This window comes from Sceloporus occidentalis, unplaced genomic scaffold, assembly GCF_023333645.1.
Source record: "Sceloporus occidentalis isolate IW3139 unplaced genomic scaffold, rSceOcc1.0.p SCAF_249, whole genome shotgun sequence".
Lineage (NCBI taxonomy): Eukaryota > Metazoa > Chordata > Lepidosauria > Squamata > Phrynosomatidae > Sceloporus > Sceloporus occidentalis.
In genome coordinates, this window is record NW_028317229.1 from 581,199 (window position 1) to 603,072 (window position 21,874).

Below are 21,874 nucleotides of genomic sequence, written 5' to 3' on the forward strand. Positions count from 1 at the left end.
TTCTGCTTGGTTTTTAATCTTCTGATCGTTTCTCGTGAGTGCTAACGATCCACATCACTTAAAGAGGTGGATTTGGGTAATTTTATAAGATAATGACAATCATCGCTGATACATTATGGGTTGGCCCTAACTGGTTCTACGATGGCCCTGCAATGACAATGTGGGTTATGCATTTGAAGTGACCCTGGGGCTTGATGTATAAATTCCAGTTGACTGACTGGGTGCAAATTGCACAGTTGGAGATTTTATCTTTTATTATTATTATTAAAAATATATTTATTTTTTTTGTAGACTCATCCATGCCATTTGTAACATTACAACACAGCTCCTTTATAAATAAATATTAATTATACTGTTTCATCAGAACATAGTGATTTATTCTTATCTTTATTTTTAATTTTATTATTATAACATATTTATTTCAAATTGTGTAAATATTTTCTCTATCGCAGGGTTTAAAGGTTAAACACTGCGTGCAATTCAGTCCTTTATAAACAATGTCTAAAGTTGGTTCCTAATCTACTCTGAAGCAATTAATTATTTTGTTCCAATACTTTTTAACCCTTCCCGTACAATAAGGCAGGACGCAGAAGGGTCAGAAGTAAAGTTGCTCTGTAGCTTAGAACTGTGTGCCGGCGATGCTGATTGTTGCCTGTATTGTGACTGAGCCGGCAGGGACCTGCAATCTATCGTCTGTGTTGTGTTCACTCATTTGTCACTCTTTGATTAGGTCTGTGTTCTCTCTTCCCTTTTGCTGGTCACAGAGGCGCAGCCCGGTAAGGACAATCATTTATATACCTTCTCTGATTATTTAATGTCCGAGTTGGAATCGTGCAGGCGTTCACGGCTCTTAATTTCCAAATCTTAATCTGGCAGGAAATGACTGGACAGAATTAAAAAAAAAAAAAAAAAAAAAAAAAAAAAAAATTTATGTAAATGTTTTTATTATTTTTTGTATTTATTTATTATTATTTTGGAATCTAATATTTTCCCAAAAGTGTTGAAAACCTAGTAAATAAAAAATGTTGTTTGGATTTTTGAGGATTGTTTTTAATTCCCTTCTACCTAAAATGACCCAGATGTTTTTTTCCAAAAGGGATTTTGTAAGTCTTTATACTGTACTCGTTGCGGTCTGACATTTTTCTAAATTTAATCATCTTTCCCAAAAATTCAGTCTCTAACCACTTCTCTGGAAAACGTTCTTTGTTTAAAGGGGAAATTTTCATAGAAATATTTTGGTTTTAAATAAACGTTAAACGAAATGGGTATACTAGTTGGGCCAAATGGGCTTTTTTTTTTTAAAGGTTTTTATTTCTCTGCTCCAAACAATTAAAACTAATTAAAAAAAATAAATAAATAAAAATTTCTTCTTCCCCGGTTTCCTAACTTCATTTAATTTGTTTGGAGAACTGCAAGTTCATTAGCACCTTCTATGCTAAAATAACTTTCCTCAGGACTGATTTACAAACTTCTGTTTTGAAAATTATTTTTTAATGAAAATTTCCCTTTTTTAAAAGTTAAAATGAGTCTAACATTCTGCAAGGAATTCTCTTAGCTGTTTTGCGATGGATTCTCGTGTGGCATGGTTCAAACTAATATCCTCTACGGAACGTTCTTAGTTAATTAGCTTTGGCTAATGTTTTGGGGATTGGAAAGGTGATTTTTAACACGGCAAGGCTTTTTTTGTAGCCGTTTTTATTTTTTGATCAGAACACGATTTTTCTCTCAGCTCTGCCATTTATAAATTGTTAGAGAAACGCCATTATTTCATCCCACCGCTACAACGGCAAACACAGCTTGCTGAGAGCTGGACTCACCGGCTGCGCAGTTCCCTGCGATTAAAAAAAAAAAAACGTGTGAGGAGCTTACAAAAATTCTGCTAAAAAAATGAAAACAATATAAGATAACGTTTTGTTATTTTATTTCTTTTAATAATGCTTTTTGTTCTGTTACATTCTACACTTACAAGAAGAATAAAGGATTTTTCTACTGGTTTTTTTTTTATTACTATTATTATTATTTATTCTGCTAAAAATTCTGTTTTAACTTCATTGCTGGGTATAGTTAACAATTCTCATCTATTTTTGGGTGGTTCACTGGACGCGGGGGGGGATGTCTCAGCTCGTCTTCTAGAGTTGTACAATTTACCGGTCAAAAAAAACAAAACACATAATAATAATTGAAATTAAGATTTATAGTGAATACCTCGCAATCTGAATGGTATCCATTGTTCATACATAACATACTAACAGGAACTGCGCTTTCTAACTGCCTGCTAATTGTGTTAATGCATGCTTACGCTCCACAGCTGGACTCTAAACAGAATATATTTTTTTAAATTTAATAAATGTCATTTATTTTCGTTAATAGGGCGCAATTAAAAGAAAAACATCAAGTAAGTAGTTCAAAATCCAGTTAAGAATTTGCCTTTTCATTTAAGATTCCATTGGAACTTGTCTGGTTCATTTTTATTATATTAATATATTATGCATTAAGTTGAAATATAAAAAAAAAAAAAAAAACTGCTCGCTTCTAAAAGCCAAATCCAATGATTTTCACGTGCTAGAGGTTAAATTAATTTCACAATTCAAAATGCAGAGTGAATGGAAATGTTTCATCTCACTGGCAAATTCCTGCGTTGTTGAATAAACCACTTAGACCACCTCCTTCAACCCAAGGTTGTTTCCCTTGGATTGTCAGCTCTTGCAAACAGGGAATCTTGTGGGATTACTATGTACAATTTGCATGCTTCATTCATCAAGCGCTGTGAAAACTTTATGAATATGGGAGAAGATTAACGTCATGGTGCATTGAACAGCCCGAAATGCTACAATAAGTTGATGTTCAGCTTTAATATTTCAACTTCATTATAGTTCTGCTTAAACCCACCCCAGTAAAGTCACAAACTGGGAGAACCCCAATTTTTTATATGGGGTAGGAAAAGAGGCGTATATGCTAGAGACACATCTTGATATATATGAGAGTTAACAGAAATGCATCTTTTATGCTGGTAAAAAAATGTAATTTTCCTGGGGAAGTTCGTATAGTCACTCTGCGTAAGGTTAATTTGTTTTTATATTTTATAGGTGAAGAGATTGCGCGACCAAGGCGCTCGACCCCGACAGCTGAGCTTGTAAGACGTTCCACGCCAACAGCCGAGCTTGTAAGACGTTCAACGCCAACAGCCGAGCTTGTGAGGTCAGCGCTTATCTGTGCTTAAGGAACATATCCCACGTAATGGGACATTTGTGCTCAGCAACAATCGGTTTTGTAATTTTTTTATTTATTTATTTTCTAAATCCATCGTCATCATACTGGCCTCAAAAAAATAAAATCATTCATAGGACTGAGGTGTTCGACTTCCATATTTTGCATCCATGATAATTAAGTCTGTTGATAAGTACAAGATATATATATATATATATATATATATATATATATATATATATATATATATATATATATATATATATATAAAATGACAGCTCCGGCTTTCAGAATGTTCCGGTCTCCCTTAATGCGTCGCTGCACGTTTACAATACGAATGACTGCAAGTAAAGTTCTAGTTCACAAGCTCTTCGCTTCCTCCGTGTAGATCTCAGTGTACTGTATATTTTTTGATATAGCAAACTACAGGAAAGCAAAGTCTGTCTGTTTGCTGAATACAATGTATCCCCTCTTATGTAGCAAGAAGACCCCGGGGGATTTGTTTGGGCCTCCTCTAGAATCTGCGTTCGATGAGACAAAGCCTGAAGGTAAAGCGTTTATCTGAGTCCAGTCTGCGCCAGATCGATAGCAACGCTGTTGTTTGTCCGTTTGAAATATTCTATATATTGATCCTTAATATCTACCTATAGATTAATTTAGTATGCCACCATAGTAGCTTTTATTGAGAAATTCAATAGAGGTTATTTTTCTTTTAGTTATCAAATGGTTAAATTCAGCAGAGTAGGTGGAACAGCACCTTTAAATACAGAGCGGAGAAGCAGTTGAAGTGGAATGAGTTATTTAATCCTTTGTACGTTAGATGTGTTTCGATTAACAAAATTGTTTCAGTTTCACTAGATCAGTCGGAAATATGGGGAGCCCCTCCAATAAGCACCCCCGATGCAGAGTCTCCAAAGCTGCCTCGTCCCTTCCCGACTGGGAGTACGTACCGTGCTTGACTTCTATTACCTGCCTTTTCCACCATTTCTAACGATGTTTTTGAACATTTAGACATATTCAGTATCTCAAACAGACTAGCAGAGCATGTGTGATGCGTCCATGTGTGTTATCTATGATTTTTAAAAGAAATTTTCTCTCTCTGTTTTCCTTCTCTCCTACTCCTTTTTTTTTTTTTTTTTTTTTTTTTTTTTCTTTTTCATTCTCTCTCCTTCTCTCTCTTTTTCTTGTTCTCTCCTCTCTTTTTCTCGTTCTCTCTCTCTATACTCTGAAAGGCTGCATATAGTGTGTAACGCGACGCTGCGATAACTAAACCACTGCGGTGTAACCGGCAGCGATCTGATCCATTCCCTTGGACTGTCAACTTAATATCTTCTTTCCCCCTTTATTTTTCCAGCTCCTCCCCCCATCCCACCAAAAAATATTCCTGCCACGCCACCCAGAGCTGCTTCGCCACCTCCGGCGGCAACGGGTAAGTCCGCAGACGCACAATTTCAATGGGTTGCGAGAGTTCCTTTCTACTCTTTGTTCTAGATATGTTTCCAGATTAGCCTTTTTTCTCCAGGGAAGCCCAAAATTTCAGTTTAGGAGCCTAAAAGGGTGTTGGGCACCTTCCCTCGGTTGTATTTAGGGCTAAAGAACAGGGTTTAAAGATTCATTTGTTTTTAAAAATTCCATTTCCAGTTACAGAAAGCGACACAAACGAAGTCGAAGAGGAGGAACTTTCTTCAATCAATGACTTGGACAACATCTTTGGCCCGGTATTGTCTCCAAAGTCCGTGACTGTTGACTCTGAAGACAAGTGGGTCACATTCGTTGATGCGTCTCCGGAACAGATCTCTCCGGAACAGATCTCTCCGGAACAGATCTCTCCGGAACAGATCTCTCCAGAACTCCCTTCAAGAAAAATGTCAGAGTCTCCGACCGTGAAAGCAGAAATCCCCTGTGACGCTGCCGTTGCAGAAACATCTCGCAATGTCCCATCCCCGCTCAATCTAGAAGATATCCAGAAGAAAATCATTGACCAAACTTTCCTTAAAGATGACGTACTGGAAACTGTGGTTTCTCCTAAAGATTTTGGGTTGGCGCAAAGAGCTACTCCTCCTCCACCCCCACCGCCAACTTACAGAGCGGTCGTATCTTCTCCTGGACCCAGTTCTGGCAGCGGCAGCATGAGTGGTGCGTCTCTGATCTTCTTCCTACCTCCAGCCAAAATAATATATTTGAATCGTCAACCAAAATGAATTCCCACTCCGTGCTACGCAGTCTGATGTGGTACAGGGTTTCATTTGTTGTATTCTCCTACGTCTCATTTAAGGTACCTCCTCCCCCGCCCGGCCTGCCACCCCTCTTGCGGTCTGCAGTACGACTCCTCCACCCCCTCCTCCTCGTCCACCATCTAGACCAAAGTTACCTCCTGGAAAGCCTGGCGTTATGGATGTGGTGAGTAGACTGCCAGCGGTCCTCAAGGCTCGGTTATAACCTCATTATACAATTAAGCAGTTATAATGGGGTTTTATTTACCCCGTTTAATATAAAGAAGCCGTTTCCTGCTGTTTCTATACACATTATCGGGGCTTTTAGGGCAGTAGAACCCTGCGATACCCTCATACCCAGCAAACCGTCCGACATCAGGGGAGGAAAAGGGACAAATAGATTTGTGGCCTAGAGAGGGAAACGTATAAATAATTACAATCAACTTATCTAATCGGATCAAGTAAAATCACATTCACTTGTTAATTTCTTTAACACATTGATGTTTTCTCCTTTTTTTTTTTTTTTTTTTTTTGCAGTCTCGGCCATTCAGCCCCCCGGTGCACTCGTCAAGCCCTCCTCCCGTCGCTCCGCTAGCCCGCGCGGAAAGCACGTCCTCCATATCATCGGCCACTTCCCTGAGCGCGGCCACCACGCCAACCGTTGGTAAATGCGCGCTGTTTTCTCCATCCGCTGTGTCTGTAGCTTGGTATTCGTGGGTGTAGTACAGTTTAGATACGCTCGTGGGGCTTTTCCTGGGCAGTTGGGAGCAGACTGGAAAGTAAAGGGTTAAAACGAGCAACATCCTTGGCTGTTGGTGCAAAAATGTATTTACGTTGCCAACGGCAACTGCCTCTCCGGGTCGGGGAAATTTAAAAGGACATTTTTTTTTCTAAACGATGTGGATTGTGACGCTGGTATATGCGTGTTCCGGACACACCGGACTGGGCTCCCCGCTCGGCACAGATAGAGCGCCGTGTTTTTTACAGGGTCCGCCAGAAGCAAAAAATGCTGGACTTCACAGTAGCCCCGCCCAAGACTCTCTAATTTTGACCAATCGCCTCTCACACCTTTGTCCGGCTCTTGCAAAACCCATTTTATACCTCCTATAAAGGGTTTTTGTTATATGTATGTATAATTTTAACGTGTGGGGGCAGCAGTAAAATTTCAACTTCATATTTCTTTTTTATTTTACCCTCATTTTGTTAGCTAGAAATAATTCCTCCCCAAACAGCCTTCTGTAGCCATTGGGTTTCTTTGTTATGCGTGGGGTTCAGGGTTAGAGAATCCAGGCCTGCCATATCTACCGTTTGCTTCCTTTAGTTTTATTTTTACAGGATACCGTGTCAATCACTCTTTATAATATATATATTATATTATAGTACCCCCGCTGGATACATTTTGGGTAATTTCGTTATGGTTTAATAAACTGAATTAAATGGTTTTATGATAAAGGGACAACGTTTTACACTACAAAAGGGTTAAAAATGTCATATATTGAAATATAATGTACTCCGAGGCTCTCTGTGCATCCATAAGAAGAGTAGATCGATCCCAGTGTAGAAGTCTGAGTGTTTGGGACAAAAAGCGACTCTTTAATTCTATTGATATATTCTTGTTCTGGTATTCAGTATACATTATGAAAGGCCAGCACTGGTGAGTGGCTGGACTGGCCCTGCATAATGTATTGGTAAATCAGGAAGTTTCGTGATTATTTCACTGATTAAGTTTGTATGTTTTGCCAGACCAGCTCAGCATTTTGTTTGTAGGCCCTTCATCATGCATAATGAATTCAGAGAGTGGGAATAAAATTATCCTGCCAACTCCCTCGTTAGTGAATAACCGTCTCTGATAGTTTGGGCACCCAGTTTAGTTTTGTCCATTTTGCATGGACTCCAATGCAAATCAGCGCATCTGTTCTTCAGTTAGAGTTAAAAAAATTTTTTTTTTTAAATTAGGTTTCTATCTCGCGTAACTCCTCCCCCGGCTGCCTCTCCGAAAACCAGGAAGCATTCCTATGTACACTTCCTGCACATGCTCAGTAGCACTTCCATTCTAGGGAGCTGAGTTAAAATTAAGGAAAATAGGGGAAGCAGCTAATCGTATGTATGCTAGTAAAATGTCAGTGGTCACCGAGCATACATATGATTGGCTGGCACGGTCCAAATTTACCCCATGCCATGATCTTCCCTGTTAACATAAAAACATCATTTTCTGTTTGCTTTATATTTTACTATATTTTCCTAAATTTGTGTTGCTATTTTGCTTTGTTTTCATTTGTGCACATAATTTATAGATAACACACACAAGTTTGGGGTCACTAAGCCATTTCCTTGTTTTTGAAATAAAAGCACATTTTGCTTATTAAAATATCATGAAATGGATCAGAAATCCAGCGCAGACAGGGTTAATGTTGTAAATGACTATTGTTTTTAAATGGAATTTCTTCATAGGCGTACAGAGGCCCTTTATCACTCCCATCACTCCTGTGTTCCAATGGCCCTTTATCACTCCCATCACTCCTGGGTTCCAAAGGCCCTTTATCACTCCCATCACTCCTGGGTTGCAATGGCACGTTGCGTTCGCTGATCCAAGTTTGTTTAAAAGGCTAATTGATGGTTAGAAACCCTTTTGCAAATGATGTTACAGCCAGAAATGTCCTTGTTTTCCATAAAAACTGTTCAGTGACCCCAAACTTTTAAACGGTAGTGTTGGGGGGGGGGGGTGTATGTGTGTATATATTTATAATGTTTATCCATTCATTCTTCATTCTTTGTTTACTAAATTCTAAGTATGTTAAGCAGTTTAGGGATCCCTCTAAGCCGTTTTTTGACTAAATACGGTCACCCCCTGCAGAAGTATCTCTGTAGTCGGACTTCAACAGAACTGATTAGTAAATCGTGTCCCGGGTGTCTCAGGGAAGCTCAGTGCAGGGGCATCAAACCAGGCCGGGGTATTTTAATATTCCACCTCGAGCCAAGGCCGCTCAGTCGAAAAGTTTGCAATTCATTCGCTTGCAGAGAAATGCAGAATTCCACGCCTGCCTTGTTAGATTTTAGCTGCGGATTTACAGGAGAGCAGAACATTTTTCCTCCCCCGAGTTCACTTTGCCTTGTGAGCCGGCCCTGTATAATGTGCAGATTTAGCCTGTGAGCCGGCCCTGCATCATGTATAGTAAAATCCTGCCCACTGGGATTGAATCGTTCATCTCTCGGTGCAGGGAATGTTCACGGCCCCCCGTGGAACTTTCTTTACATGGCGTTTAAATCCCTTCCTCCTCCGCATGCTGGTAATGCAGTTTGAGATTTGGGGGTTTTATTAAACCGCAGGTGGGGGGGGGGGGGCTGGCGCTGGACGGATTGTTACCCTAAGTTACTGGATACGCAAATCCACTCAATGGGGTAAGAAAACTGTCAAACCCGAACTGACCGGATCATACTCCGCCATAAAGGGTCCAAATGTAAAGTCACATGAACCAGAGGCTGCTTCTGATTGGCCAGCTAAGGAAGAAGCTCCGCGTGTGTTTTGTGTCAGCCGTATTAGTGTGTGTTGTGTAAACCCATTGGTTTTTTTTGTTACTTTATTAACCCTTTTGCTGCCTTCTGGCTGCAGACTCTTGTGGCAGCGCAAGGGTTAAGCATCCCGTTTCCCAAGCCATTGCCGTGGTTGTGTCCTGCTCTGACTCTGTGTCCTTCTCTCTCCCTCTCCTTAAATCTTCCCGCCCGCTCCCCCCTGTCCACACAGAGAACGAACAGCCTTCACTCATTTGGTTTGACAGAGGAAAGTTTTATTTGACTTTTGAAGGTAAGTTGTGCGCAGAGCATCCCGGACCGACTCACCTGCTGCCATGTGCCTGCCCTGCCCCCGCCATCCAGTTTCACCCTTTTCCACTGCTGTGGGGGTTAAAAGCTTGCTTTGCTGGACTTTTCCATGACCGCTTAACCCTTTGCGTGTCAGGGAGCCAATCGAGTGTGCTGTGGTGTGTGCAATCCAGCATTGCAGGGCAGCTCTCCCCCTCTCTAACACAAAGGGTTATTGGGTCCATTGTGACATCACTGCTTTCCCTCCATGCAGCAGATTGGAGCCCGATCCATCCTCCTCCTTTAAACTCTTTGAGACAAAGTTGGGGTGAGTAGTGCATTAATTACCCCCCCCCGACACGCAAAGTGTTAACAACCATCCTAAGCTACGGCTACCCAATCACAAGCCAACATCGGCCCCGGGAGTCCATATCTCCCCGGATTAGGCTGAACCGTGCATACTGTTGGCATGCCACGCCATATCTTGGGGCAGAACGGCACTGAGTTAGCAGACAGAGCACTAGATTTAAGTAGATCCCTACACCCGGGGCAGGATCCCCCCCATCTCTTTCCATCACTCTGCTTGGCAGCTTTACTGTTTGGTTTTTCAGCAGGTAGATGGGCTGAACAGTTCCCACTTTTGTTTATCTTGGACAGAGAGAGAGAGACACAGGACTTGGGGGAGAGAGACAGTACAGTCGGTTTGTATCAACGTGTACTGTGTCTTCCTTCAAGAAAAAGACCTAGAGAGAAGGTGCTTGTTCTGAAGCATAATAGAAACCTCAATGAAGTACTGATCGAGAGAGGGGGAACCCACCAGAGATTAGAGAGGGTGCTCACAATAAAGCAGATGGAGCTGGGAATGCTGGGAGTGACTGTCCCTTTTAAAAGATGGAAATCTGGGACAGTCACACCTAATAATCTCCAGAATGTAGGCGATCTGAGATCCAAATGCTGATGTGAAGCTGAAAGCGCCAGTAAACTTTAAGAGCCCTTAATAGATTGAAGAAAGCAGCCCGTATTGTAAAAGTTACAAGCTGCTTCCTTAGGGTGACCAAAACCTGCAGATAGCGGTCAATAGACCCAAAATCGGTGACAATCTCAGGTCATTGAGAGCGTTGAAGAACAAATCTTACTGCAGGAGAATCGAGAGAAAATCGCACGGATTGTGCTGTTGTGGCTGATGATGTCATCACGTGTCTCAACCAAAGTCAACCCGCTGTTAGTCGGACGTCATCAGAAAATGTGGTCTCTCTAAACGTTTACTGGCTCTTTTAAAAGTTCACAGTATCCCAATTAACGATACGGGGATTTGTAGAGGAAATGTCTCTGCTGACACTCTAATCAAACTGCAGTTCATAAAACATAAGACATCATAATTTCTCTTAATGCACGTGATCGATTTATTTTGTATCATTATGTATAACTTTTTGTGATCTTTTACATATCTTTGCCTTGTTTATCTGATGCAGGGAGCTGCGCCTTTTGTGTCTTAAAGGGTCACCATTCCTAATTCCATATGCATCATAATTATCTTTTTTTTTTTTCCTCTTCGCTTTGAAGAATAATACATACTTGTGTTATTTCTGCTTTTTCTCTGGCGTTGATGACATACATAATGTTGGCGTCCTGAGTATCCTTGCCTCCAAGCCCCCAAATATCTATAGATATATAATATATTATATATGAGCAGTTTCCTGTCCAGCACTAGACCTGTTTGTATGGATGTTCTGGCCGGGTTGGGGATACGCAGAGAACCTTTTACCGTAGTCTTTGGCACCAAGATATGGATTTAAGAGTTACATATCAAAGAACCAGAGAGGAGGGTTTAAAGAGTGTAAAGTACAGCACTACGGATTATAATGGCGCTATATAAAATAATAATAATGAGCGCTCAGGTCCTGCAGACAGTCGGAGTTGCTCTTATCCGTGTTTTAGGTTTCTAATTGTGATTTTGTCATGTTCCAGATGTGAATAAGGAGGTAATTATTAGAGTTTGTGTGTAAGTGTTGGGGGTTATATTACTGTATACAGAGCTGGGGGTTATATTACTGTATACAGCGCTGGGGGTTATATTACTGTATACAGCGCTGGGGGTTATATTACTGTATACAGCGCTGGGGGTTATATTACTGTATACAGCGCTGGGGGTTATATTACTGTATACAGCGCTGGGGGTTATATTACTGTATACAGCGCTGGGGGGTTATATTACTGTATACAGCGCTGGGGGGTTATATTACTGTATACAGCGCTGGGGGTTATATTACGGTATACAGCGCTGGGGGGTTATATTACTGTATACAGCGCTGGGGGTTATATTACTGTATACAGCGCTGGGGGTTATATTACTGTATACAGCGCTGGGGGGTTATATTACTGTATACAGCGCTGGGGGTTATATTACGGTATACAGCGCTGGGGGGTTATATTACTGTATACAGCGCTGGGGGGTTATATTACGGTATACAGCGCTGGGGGGTTATATTACTGTATACAGCGCTGGGGGGTTATATTACTGTATACAGCGCTGGGGGGTTATATTACTGTATACAGCGCTGGGGGTTATATTACTGTATACAGCGCTGGGGGGTTATATTACTGTATACAGCGCTGGGGGTTATATTGCGGTATACAGCGCTGGGGGGTTATATTACTGTATACAGCACTGGGGGGTTATATTACTGTATACAGCGCTGGGGGGGTTATATTACTGTATACAGCGCGGGGGGTTATATTACTGTATACAGGGCTAGGGGGAAAAGGACCTTTTACATTTTATTTTTTTTATAAATTATAAATAGATACAATAATCTTCTCCTGCTAAGCGTTCACCGGTTATCTTTTCGAAGCGTACGCTGCAGGGATCCCGGTCTTCTGTTTCCAAAAATACTTTGAATGCGGATAGTGAGATCCGGCGCCTGCCGACGGTTTCTGAGTTTTCCCTTTCAGGAGAATTATGAAAACGCACACGTAATACGTAGAGGAATATGGGATCCTCGGGTGACCAACTGGATTCTCTCCCGAGGCTCGATGCAGCTGTTTGTTTGGGATCCTAATTAAGTGCATGTTGGTGTTTTTAATCATTTGTTGGCAGTTTCTAGCCACGCGGGACTAATTCAAGAAGAACACAAAGTGCGATACTCTGCAAACACTAAGATTTACCCTATATCAACGATATTAGACTTTTACATAGATAGGTGTGTGTGTGTGTGTATATGTATGTATGTGTGTATGTGTGTGTATATATGTGTATATATATAAAGCGCATATGATGTCTGGAGTGTCCTTTTAAATATTAATCACTCTGGCTGACTTGGCCGACATAAAATCCCCCGATTTATGGGTAACTTTGAGCCGAGAATATTCCCGTTCCACGGACACTCTGAGCGTTCTATATAAAAATGAGATTCTGTTGCAAAGATTGTAAAGTAGTCTGATCACCGTAGCAACCAACTGACTCTTCCATTGGTTGCTATGGCGATGAGAGCAAATTTTGCAACAGAAACACTTTTTGCATGATGTGAAATCCAACGTTAGTGAGCTTTTTTACATGTTCTGTAATAACGATTGAATGCACGCAGTACGTTTTACCAAGCAGGCACTCGGCATCTTTGGAAGAGTTTCTGATAACTGGTGCAGGACTCGGGTAAATACCCCTTGCCTTAGGAGACCTGGCCAATCACTGACTCCAGAGGGGACTGCTTTGCTTCTTTCTCAGGACCATGCGCATGGTTTATAAATGTGTTAATGAAGCCTTATAAGTTTGTTAAATGTTTGCCTCGGACATAAATGCATATTTTGATTGAATGTGTATTTTTATTTATTTTTTCTCTATGTCCCTTTTTTACGCTGTGCATATGTCCGGTTTCTTGCTTCCTGCTGTTTTTGGCTACTTTTGTCAGCGTGATGGTACTGCAGCCACTTAATGTGGACTCCTACCTGATAAAGCAGCGCCCTATGGGTAGCCGAGGGCCAGTCCAGGCCCTGATCCAGTAACACAATAGGTGACTTTTGCTGAAATTGTGGATACTTGGCCAGAGCTGTCAGCCAATGATGTTCTACATGGGCTGCCAACTCAGCCAATGGGACGTGGCGGAAGCTGTGACACACACAAGGTCCAGGGTGGTCTCTGTTATGTAGACCCCCTATACCTATCAGGTGCTATCGGCACAGGCACCCACATTTTTTGGCAAGCAATGGACCGGGCCATTAATTGCTGTCGGTCATTGCATTCTCCACTTATTCCTCCCCGTTTCTTCATCAGTAACTATTTGTTATGAAATAGAAACGTGTCTGCACCGACTGAAGTTCGTTCTAAATTTGGGCTTAAAATAATCCAGGCTCTTCTATTAATGTGGGTTTTTTTAATTATTATTTATTTTTTTATTTTGTTCCTGCTTGAAATACTGATGGCCCGTGCGTTTTTAGTCTGAATATGCCATTAAGGTCGTTACCCTAGAGATACCAGAAGGTATGGACCAAGTCATTGTCTGACCTCCTCATAACCCTTTGTGTGCCAGAGGGGAAAGAAAGGTGTTGAGCTCTCAAAGGGTTAAATAATACGGTTGACATTAAGGACGGTGTGTTTATGTTTTTTGTTTACATCTGCTGAATCTTACACCCATAACAAGGGATAGCAGCTGCGCCCTGTCTTGCAGGATCGTCCCGAGGACCCAGTCCGCTGACCATGGGCGCCCAGGATACCCTCCCCGTGGCAGCCGCCTTCACCGAAACCGTCAACGCTTACTTCAAGGGGGCCGATCCCAATAAGTAAGTACCCCCCCCCCCGGAACCTTTTCTACTACATAGTTTTGGGAAAGTAATGTTAAAATGGATTAAAATTGCCAAATCTTTCAGACTATGAGATGGGGCATTCTATAGTCTGAGAAACACAGTACATTTTCATGCCTTATTGTTTAAACAAAAAACTAAAGAAATGTACAGAACAATGCTGGGGGGAAAATCAACACAGATCCCCAGGAATATATAAAATATATATTTAGTATTTTTTTGTTTTTGTCCTTCCTCCGATCCATCCCGCCTGAATCACACATCGCTACAAATGTAATAACATAGTGAACATTTTGACATAATAACAATTTTAAAACCTAGATATTTTCGCTCTTCTGCTTTGCAGGTGTATAGTAAAGATCACCGGGGAGATGGTGTTGTCCTTCCCGGCGGGAATCACCCGGCATTTCTCCAACAACCCGGCGCCGGCGGCTCTCACATTCCGTATCACCAACTACAGTCAGTTAGAACACGTCCTGCCAAACCCACAGCTCCTCTGCTGGTGAGCCGCGCTCCACGGGGGGTTAACCAAAGCCACTCCCCTTTTCATCTCCGTACCCCTTTAACCCCCAATTCTAGGGGCTTTTTAGAGCAAAAAGAGGTGTAACGTGGATTATTCTAGATAATTGGCAGACATACTAAAGCACTCTTGGATGGAAGTTTAGGATTTGGTGATGGATGAGCCAATTGGCTCACCCCTTCTGTCAATCCATTTGCAATAATTTAGAAGCTTTTTTTTTTTTATTTTATTTCCCAAAATTTGCAAAAATCCGAATTCTTAACTTCAACCAACTCGACAGATGTCAACCCTGTTGTTTTTCGAAATAGTACCTAATGTCACCATTCTGATCTCGACCTTTCTGTGCAGACATACATAGGGGGGTTAATTTTCTTTATTGTGGAGTTGAATGTAATTATTTTGACTGTAGTCCCCCTCAGAGTAATGAATTCCATGTAATTTTTTTTTATTTTATTGTTTTTATTAAAAATGTGTTTTTAATGCAGTTTGTAAAGTAACCTTTTGGGGTTTTTTTTCCTCTCCAAATAGCGATAACACACAGTGTTCTCCCAACGCTAAGGAATTCTGGGTCAATATGCCAAATCTGATAACGCACCTGAAAAAAGTATCTGAACAAAAACCCCAAGCAACGTATTACAACGTCGACATGCTGAAATACCAGGTAATCGCCGGCGGTAGCCATCTTTATACTAAAGTATAAAAGGCTCATTTCCTATTAAGACATTCTACCCCCGAATGTGTATATTTAATTTACTGGATCATGTTAATTGCATATTCGCACAGTACTCCACAGACCTCCTTTTTGCTATTTAATCTACAAATTGCAGTGTTACAGAGTAATTGTTAAATAAAGCGTAAATAAGTTTTAAACGACTGCACCATATACAATGTATCAACAAAAGATGGCCTCGTTCCTAGAAATGTTAAATCGTTACGATATAATTGGCTGGCTTACAAATCATGGGGGTCATTATTTAAACGCTATAGTTTCTGCATTAATTAATGAGAATCTGATGACCTGCCTATATTTTATATTTATTTATTCTTTTCATCAAGCTTTGCAACTTTGTTTTTGTACTTAGTAAAATTCCTGACCATTTTTTTTGGATCTGCTTTTTGTAAACCCTACTGCCAGGTCAAAAATAAGGGATAATGTCAATTTTTTTATAAATGGGCACTCTAAGAATGCGCCAAGTTGTTGTGCTAATTCTTCACCCATGTTGGGTTCCTGTTCAGAGAGCGGGTCAGAGGAGCATTCTGATTGTTAAAGTTCGCTGTTGTCATTTGGGGAAATCACATTTTTAACACTTCTTATCCTGTTAGGTGTGTACCCAGGGACTTCAGTCTACTCCGCTGAACCTAGCAGTGAGTTGGCGGAGTGAGCCTACAACCACAGACCTCAGAGTGGATTATAAATACAATCCGGACGCAATGACTTCGCCAGTCGCTCTAAACAATGTCCAGTTCGTTATACCCATCGACGGAGGAGTAACGAAGCCTCAAGCCGTCCTCCCGCCTGTCGTCTGGTATGATAAAGTCCTAGGACTGCTGCCATGTATGCCCCCGCGTGGAGTAGACTAGTGGCTCAAGGGGTCCTTAAGGTTATTTTCTGTGAAAGCGGTAATAAAGTACATACACCCTGTTAAAACTCCCACAAAGTAATATCCAAATGGAATATCAATTCCTTATGTTTTTTTCCTTAATATATTCCATGCTCTTTGCCATGAAGCTGAGTTTGTGCCGCATATCACGCCAACAATAAGTCGGTCCGCCCAAAATACCCCTGTATCAGTTAAGACACAAGTATTTTTTTTCCTCTCAAATATGCACATTATAAAGCCAATTAGAGGGGAGATCTGATGCATGCTGGGTAATTTGAAAACAAATACGAGACAGCAAAAAATTTTTTTTTCAAATCTTAAAAATAATTAAACTATTAAACGATTCTTTTAATAAATATATACTATTTATAAAATATTTATATTATGCTATATGGATTTTTTCTGATTGGCATTAAGTTTTTTTTATTTATTTTACAATGTTCATTTTTATTTTAATAGGAATGCAGAACAGCAGAGGATATTATGGAAAATCCCAGATATTTCCCAGAAATCTGAAAATGCAGGTAAATCCCCCAAAGGCTTGTTACTTAGCAGGTATCATGCAGAGAGTGTTCAAACTTCACACACCCAAGAATTTGGGGGGATATTTTACTTTTCAGCTTTTTTTAAAGTTTAAAACCTTTTTGTATGTGTGGTACATGGTGCGGACGGGTAATCCCTGCCATTACCTTGGAATTTCATAAAAATATGTATTTATAGGGAAGGCTATTTCTGTGAGTTTTAGCACTTTTATCCAAAATAAATTTTATCTAAAAATATTTAAAATGCCAGTTTTCCATTTATGTGGTTTTCTCCTTCGCTAAAGTGGATTCTTCAACTGCATATAGAAAAAAGAGGGACTCCTAGATAATATCGGGAACGTTTCCTTGGTCTGTGGCAGTCATCGAAGCATCTTTTCACTGTGTTTTCTCGAAGGTGTCGGATCTTTGCTTGCCCGGTTCCAGTTATCGGAAGGTCCCAGTAAACCAGCTCCTCTGGCGGTCCAGTTCACCAGCGAAGGGACCACTCTGTCCGGATGTGACATCGAGCTGGTCGGAGGGGGTTACCGTTTCTCACTTGTTAAAAAGAGGTTTGCAGCAGGTAAGATTTATAGCGAATTGAAACATCTATAGGGTAGGTGGTTCCGAGTGGGATCAGAAGTCGTGGGGATTAATCCACCAGTGCGTCCGACGTTATCTCCCGAACATAACACATTGGGAAGGGGCAACTTGTCTGCTCCTTGTACATAGCGCCCTATATTTCTGATTGTGGCAATAATCGGCGGGAACCACGTCGTTGATGTCCTAGAGGGACACGTGGGGGGGCGCGTAGGATTCGACTGCTCCTTCACCCAGCTTCATCTTAATTATTTCTTTCTTTCAGGAAAATACTTGGCTGACATTTAGCAGCCGTCTTAACGCACGAGGAGCATCGGCAACGAGAGAGCGAAGATGCGGGTTTTAACTATAAGCTAAATGAACATTGATTTGGTACTTGGGACATTTTCTGCGGGGGGGAAGCTGCAGCGACCGGCGTACAAGCATTTTCCTCAGAAAACCTCCACGTTCACCATTCCTGCAGTATTTAATTCTAGATGTAACATTGTTCATGGTTTTAAAATGTAATTATTGTATTTGTAAATTGTACTTTATTCCAGTAAGGCTGTATTTTGGCAGTTAGAATCTCTCGTCTCAATATTTTACCATTAATAAATGGATGTAATTTAAACTGTTATTTAAGAAAATAGTAGTACTGTTGAATGGCATACTGCTTACCGAGATAGATATTTTTTTCTTTGTGTATATATAGAATTGAACCTACAATATAAATAGCTGTCACGGGGGAGGGGGGGGGGTGCGCCTTGGGTTTGAGGGTCTTGGATCGTAGGCTATGGAGGGAGGTCTCCAGACACGCAGATGGGTTAAAACAAAATGACATTTGCATGATTTAAAGGTGTTCTGGGAAACCAGGAGCTTAGTGAAATCAATAAAGTTTTCCAATACAAACAGGGATATTGATGGTGTGTTCCTTTTTTTTTTTAAATTAACTTTATTAATAGATCTGAATTTAATATTAATTAACAATTCTTGATAAATGGGCTCAGAGTCGATCGTTTTGTATTTATTTATTAAGTGCTGAAATTCAATATTCGTAGAAATTTGAAGTATTCCTACTAGAGCGGTCCGCGGGTGGGTTTGCAGGCGAGTTGCAGTTTCAGGTCAATTATGTCTTTATGCATTAGCTGATTCACAGACCTATGCGTCTGGGTGTGCGCGCAACGAGCAGAGAACATTACATTGAAAGGGATTGGCTCCTTTTACTTCACTGAGCAGATGGTAGATAAATGGAGCAGACTCCCAGCAGAAGTGGTAGAGAGTAATACAGTGAGGGGATTAAACATGCATGGGATAGACATACGGCTCCTGAATCTAAGAGGAGACCAACGACTGATTAAGGTTTGAGTCTTTACAGCAGGAGAAACGGGCGACTAGACGGGGGCCGGATGGGGCCGACCTGCCGGCAAGTTCTAGGATTTTGTGGCTTTTGAAGATGCGTCGGTAATTTTTTTTTCCTTTTCTGGCCAATGATTACTCGGTGGGCTCCGGTAATGTCCACAGACTCTTGGAACGCGGCTTCACGTAAACATCAGGCTTTGCTGAGCGGCGGCTCTTCTTCGTGTCAGGAGCCATGTCTGGCACTCTGGGCAGTTTGCTCCAGAAATGAAACTCGACCCGGATTCTGGCCGGTTTGCGGCGCAGCTTAATCCGGATTTATATTTTTCCCACACGAGTCATGTGTCCGAACCTGAAACTGCCCCCATCCCCGGTGGCCTGGAGGGGTAGGTTCTATTCGGGGGCCTTAGGGCACATTGCCCGGGGGTATTTCCCGCACTACCGCGGAGCTCCGGATTACGTCACCAGCCGCTGTCACTCTCCCGCAGCTCTGTATGTGAGTGGTCACCGCCAGGAGGAAGTCCAGCCTTCTGTGTGCGACTCGTTGCTACTAGCAACAGAACGCTGTCCCGGATTGTAAAGCAGGAGCTGATCCGTTACGGGGGATATCGGTGTGTGTACAGCGCCGTGTAAACTACAGGTAACCGCGGATACAGCACTGTGTGGGGTATTATGGTGCACACAGCGCCGTGTAACATATGGGTAACTGCGGATACAGCCCTGTGTGGGTACTATAGAGTATACAGCGCTGTGTGGGGTATTACGGTGTATGTATCGCAGTAATGTGTTTACAGAGCACTGTGTACACATGGGGTGATTGCTTGCCAGTGCTGTATGTGTACGGATCTGTGTATATGTTGTGCAGACCGGGGCAGTTGCCAGTGAGCTCCATGCCTGGGGCTGGATCCCTGTCTGCTAGGCCACGGTCTGTACTGAGCGGCCGGTCACCGAATACCCAGGGAGCGGAGCCCGGATCCCGGGCCTCAGACCCCACCAGATACAGCAATCATAGCAACACATGCCTCGGGCCCTGGGCCGCGCATGCAGCCTGATATAGGGGCAGCAGGAGGGGAACTGGAGACCCTTCCTGGAAACCAACGCAGCAGTGAAGCCTCCAGAACCAGCACGGCTTTTATTACTGGGTCGGCACCAGCCGGCTCCCGAAACAAACACCATTTACTGCGTGTTTAACAGACGGGGAGGGCTGGGGACGCAGACAGAATCCCAAGGGCCCCCAGACGGACGGTAGCGCCATATTATGGGGATAACTGTTGCACGGCCCCTGAAGCGCGCAGGCGGTTCCCTTTCCGGACTATTCCGGGTAACATTGGATTATTATTTATTTTTACAGACATGTCGGACGCAGCAAAAGACAAAGCGGCGCGACTGCTGAAGAAAAGAGGCAGCGTCTCGTCTCTAAGCAGCCATGAGGTGAAGCCGAGAGAGAGCTTCAGCAAAACCAAGGAGTAAGCAGAACGCGGAGTGATCCACACGGGGTTATTCCTCCTCTACAAATACCCCCAGCGGAGCTTGTTTCATGAGCGCGGGCAGATCCATAAAAAGATTGAGAAGCTGTTTTTGCCCCATAATATAAAGTTTTCAGGCAGCTGCATATCAGCCGTTTGTATGATTCTCGCTCTGTTATCTGATCCCCGATCTACTAAACCCCCCGACTCCTTATCATACTGCCTGTGGGGAACAATAGAATGGCTCAGTCTTAATCACCCAACAGGAGACTCTGACTAATGAAAGTCTATGGAGGAACGGACTTCATTAGCATCGCCATAAAGCATTAGTCCTGCTGAGAAATGTAAAACTTCTTTTTTTTTTATGTGTTTTAGCTCTATGAGTACAGTTTCCTACATAGATGAGCCCGGCCACCATGACGACATCCCCCGTCCGGTCATCCAGATGGAAAACACTTATCAGATGGGTGAGGATCTGCGCCTTCCTTGGGAATGATCCGATTGCCGACGTAAAAAGATTTTCAGAAAATAAATCTCTGAAATGCCGCCTCGGCTGGTGCCGGGATACACTTGTGGCTCACGCTGCGTTCTAATAAGGAACACTGAATCTGCCGGCAGATCGGCCCCATTCGGCCCCCGTCTAGTCTCCCGTTTCTCCTGCTGTAAAGACTCAAACCTTAATCAGTCGTTGGTCTTGTCTTAGATTCAGGGGCCATATGCCGATCCTGCGCATGTTTATGGTTTATATCCTGAATGTAAGAATAGACCGAGGACTAAGTAAGATCTGAGCTTTTATAGCAGTCAGAAGAATGGACAGACGAGAGGCTTCTTACATACCGACGCCTGCTACAATCTTACGGCTAAGGAGATTGATTTGTTGTGTTATACCTTTATAAACCCAAGATATCTTTGGGGCTTTTATTGACGTAATCCTTGGTCTAAAAACCCACCTTGAACCCCTTTTTATCGCTCGCCTCATCCTTCATGCTCAGGGTCAGGTCTTTACGTTGTATCCTGATGCCCTCTGGCCAGCAGCACCCCAGGGGCACTAATGGCCCAGTAAGAAGATCTGCCCCCAGTAGTCCAACACGCACGGCCAGAACACACACCGGATGTAATATTATTGCTCTGACCCGTTTGTGACTTTATGTTACGCTGCCTAATGGCAACTTTGTTTTCTCAGGTCCTGTAAAGCGTTTTCCCGTCTCCACAATAAATAACATCTTGAAGGACGTTCTTACGAGTTACCTTCAGGAGGAGAAATATGAAGCCGAGCTGTGCAGGCAGATGACGAAGACCATTTCAGAGGTAACATGGGGTTAATTGACAATGAATACCGACGTGGAAGTGACCGCCCCGCGTTATAACTCTCCCATCCCAAAGCAATTCCGTAATGGGATGGCACCTGCATAGGAAGCTCACGGGTGGCTCTAGGGGGTGAGTTTGCCCCAAACACAGAGATCAGTGGGGAGGGCAAGTTGGGGACATCCCCTGGATCAGCCGCAGACCTGGACCCCGGTTCATTTTACTGACTGGGCAAACCGGTTCATTCTTATATTCTTCATTCCCTTGGAACATCTCAGCCGCAAGCAAACTGTCTCGCCTTCGCTCCTTGCAGGTAATTAAGGCCAGAGTGAAGGACCTGATGATCCCTCGTTACAAGATCATCGTTCTTATTTACATCGGCCAGCTAAACGACGAATGCATGCGGATCGGGAGCCGATGCATCTGGGACCCGGCAAACGACACGTTCTCGTCGTACTCGTTCAAGAATAGCTCCCTGTACGCGCTCGCCAACGTCTACGGCGTGTACTACGAGTAG

At 42.5% G+C, this 21,874-nt stretch overlaps 2 protein-coding genes across 2 annotated transcripts in view; both read left to right on the forward strand.

Moving 5' to 3' along the window:
• Positions 1-17,539, forward strand: part of LOC149276047 (SH3-containing GRB2-like protein 3-interacting protein 1) — a 33,676-nt gene extending 16,137 nt beyond the window's left edge. Inside the window, exons 8-24 of the mRNA XM_089503975.1 lie at positions 765-776; positions 2,371-2,395; positions 3,087-3,163; positions 3,695-3,755; positions 4,057-4,149; positions 4,562-4,640; positions 4,859-5,343; positions 5,483-5,607; positions 5,958-6,084; positions 9,163-9,222; positions 13,880-13,991; positions 14,359-14,514; positions 15,061-15,193; positions 15,856-16,058; positions 16,593-16,657; positions 17,070-17,234; positions 17,517-17,539. Of these exons, the coding sequence (XP_089360101.1) occupies positions 765-776; positions 2,371-2,395; positions 3,087-3,163; positions 3,695-3,755; positions 4,057-4,149; positions 4,562-4,640; positions 4,859-5,343; positions 5,483-5,607; positions 5,958-6,084; positions 9,163-9,222; positions 13,880-13,991; positions 14,359-14,514; positions 15,061-15,193; positions 15,856-16,058; positions 16,593-16,657; positions 17,070-17,234; positions 17,517-17,539 (2,001 nt within the window). The remainder of the gene's footprint in view (positions 1-764; positions 777-2,370; positions 2,396-3,086; positions 3,164-3,694; positions 3,756-4,056; positions 4,150-4,561; positions 4,641-4,858; positions 5,344-5,482; positions 5,608-5,957; positions 6,085-9,162; positions 9,223-13,879; positions 13,992-14,358; positions 14,515-15,060; positions 15,194-15,855; positions 16,059-16,592; positions 16,658-17,069; positions 17,235-17,516) is intronic.
• Positions 17,540-19,939: 2,400 nt separating this feature from the next.
• Positions 19,940-21,874, forward strand: LOC149276048 (dynein light chain Tctex-type 5-B). Its single transcript, XM_089503984.1, has 4 exons — positions 19,940-20,052; positions 20,428-20,519; positions 21,236-21,360; positions 21,671-21,874. The coding sequence occupies exons 1-4, from the start codon at positions 19,940-19,942 to the stop codon at positions 21,872-21,874; spliced, it is 534 nt and encodes a 177-aa protein (XP_089360110.1).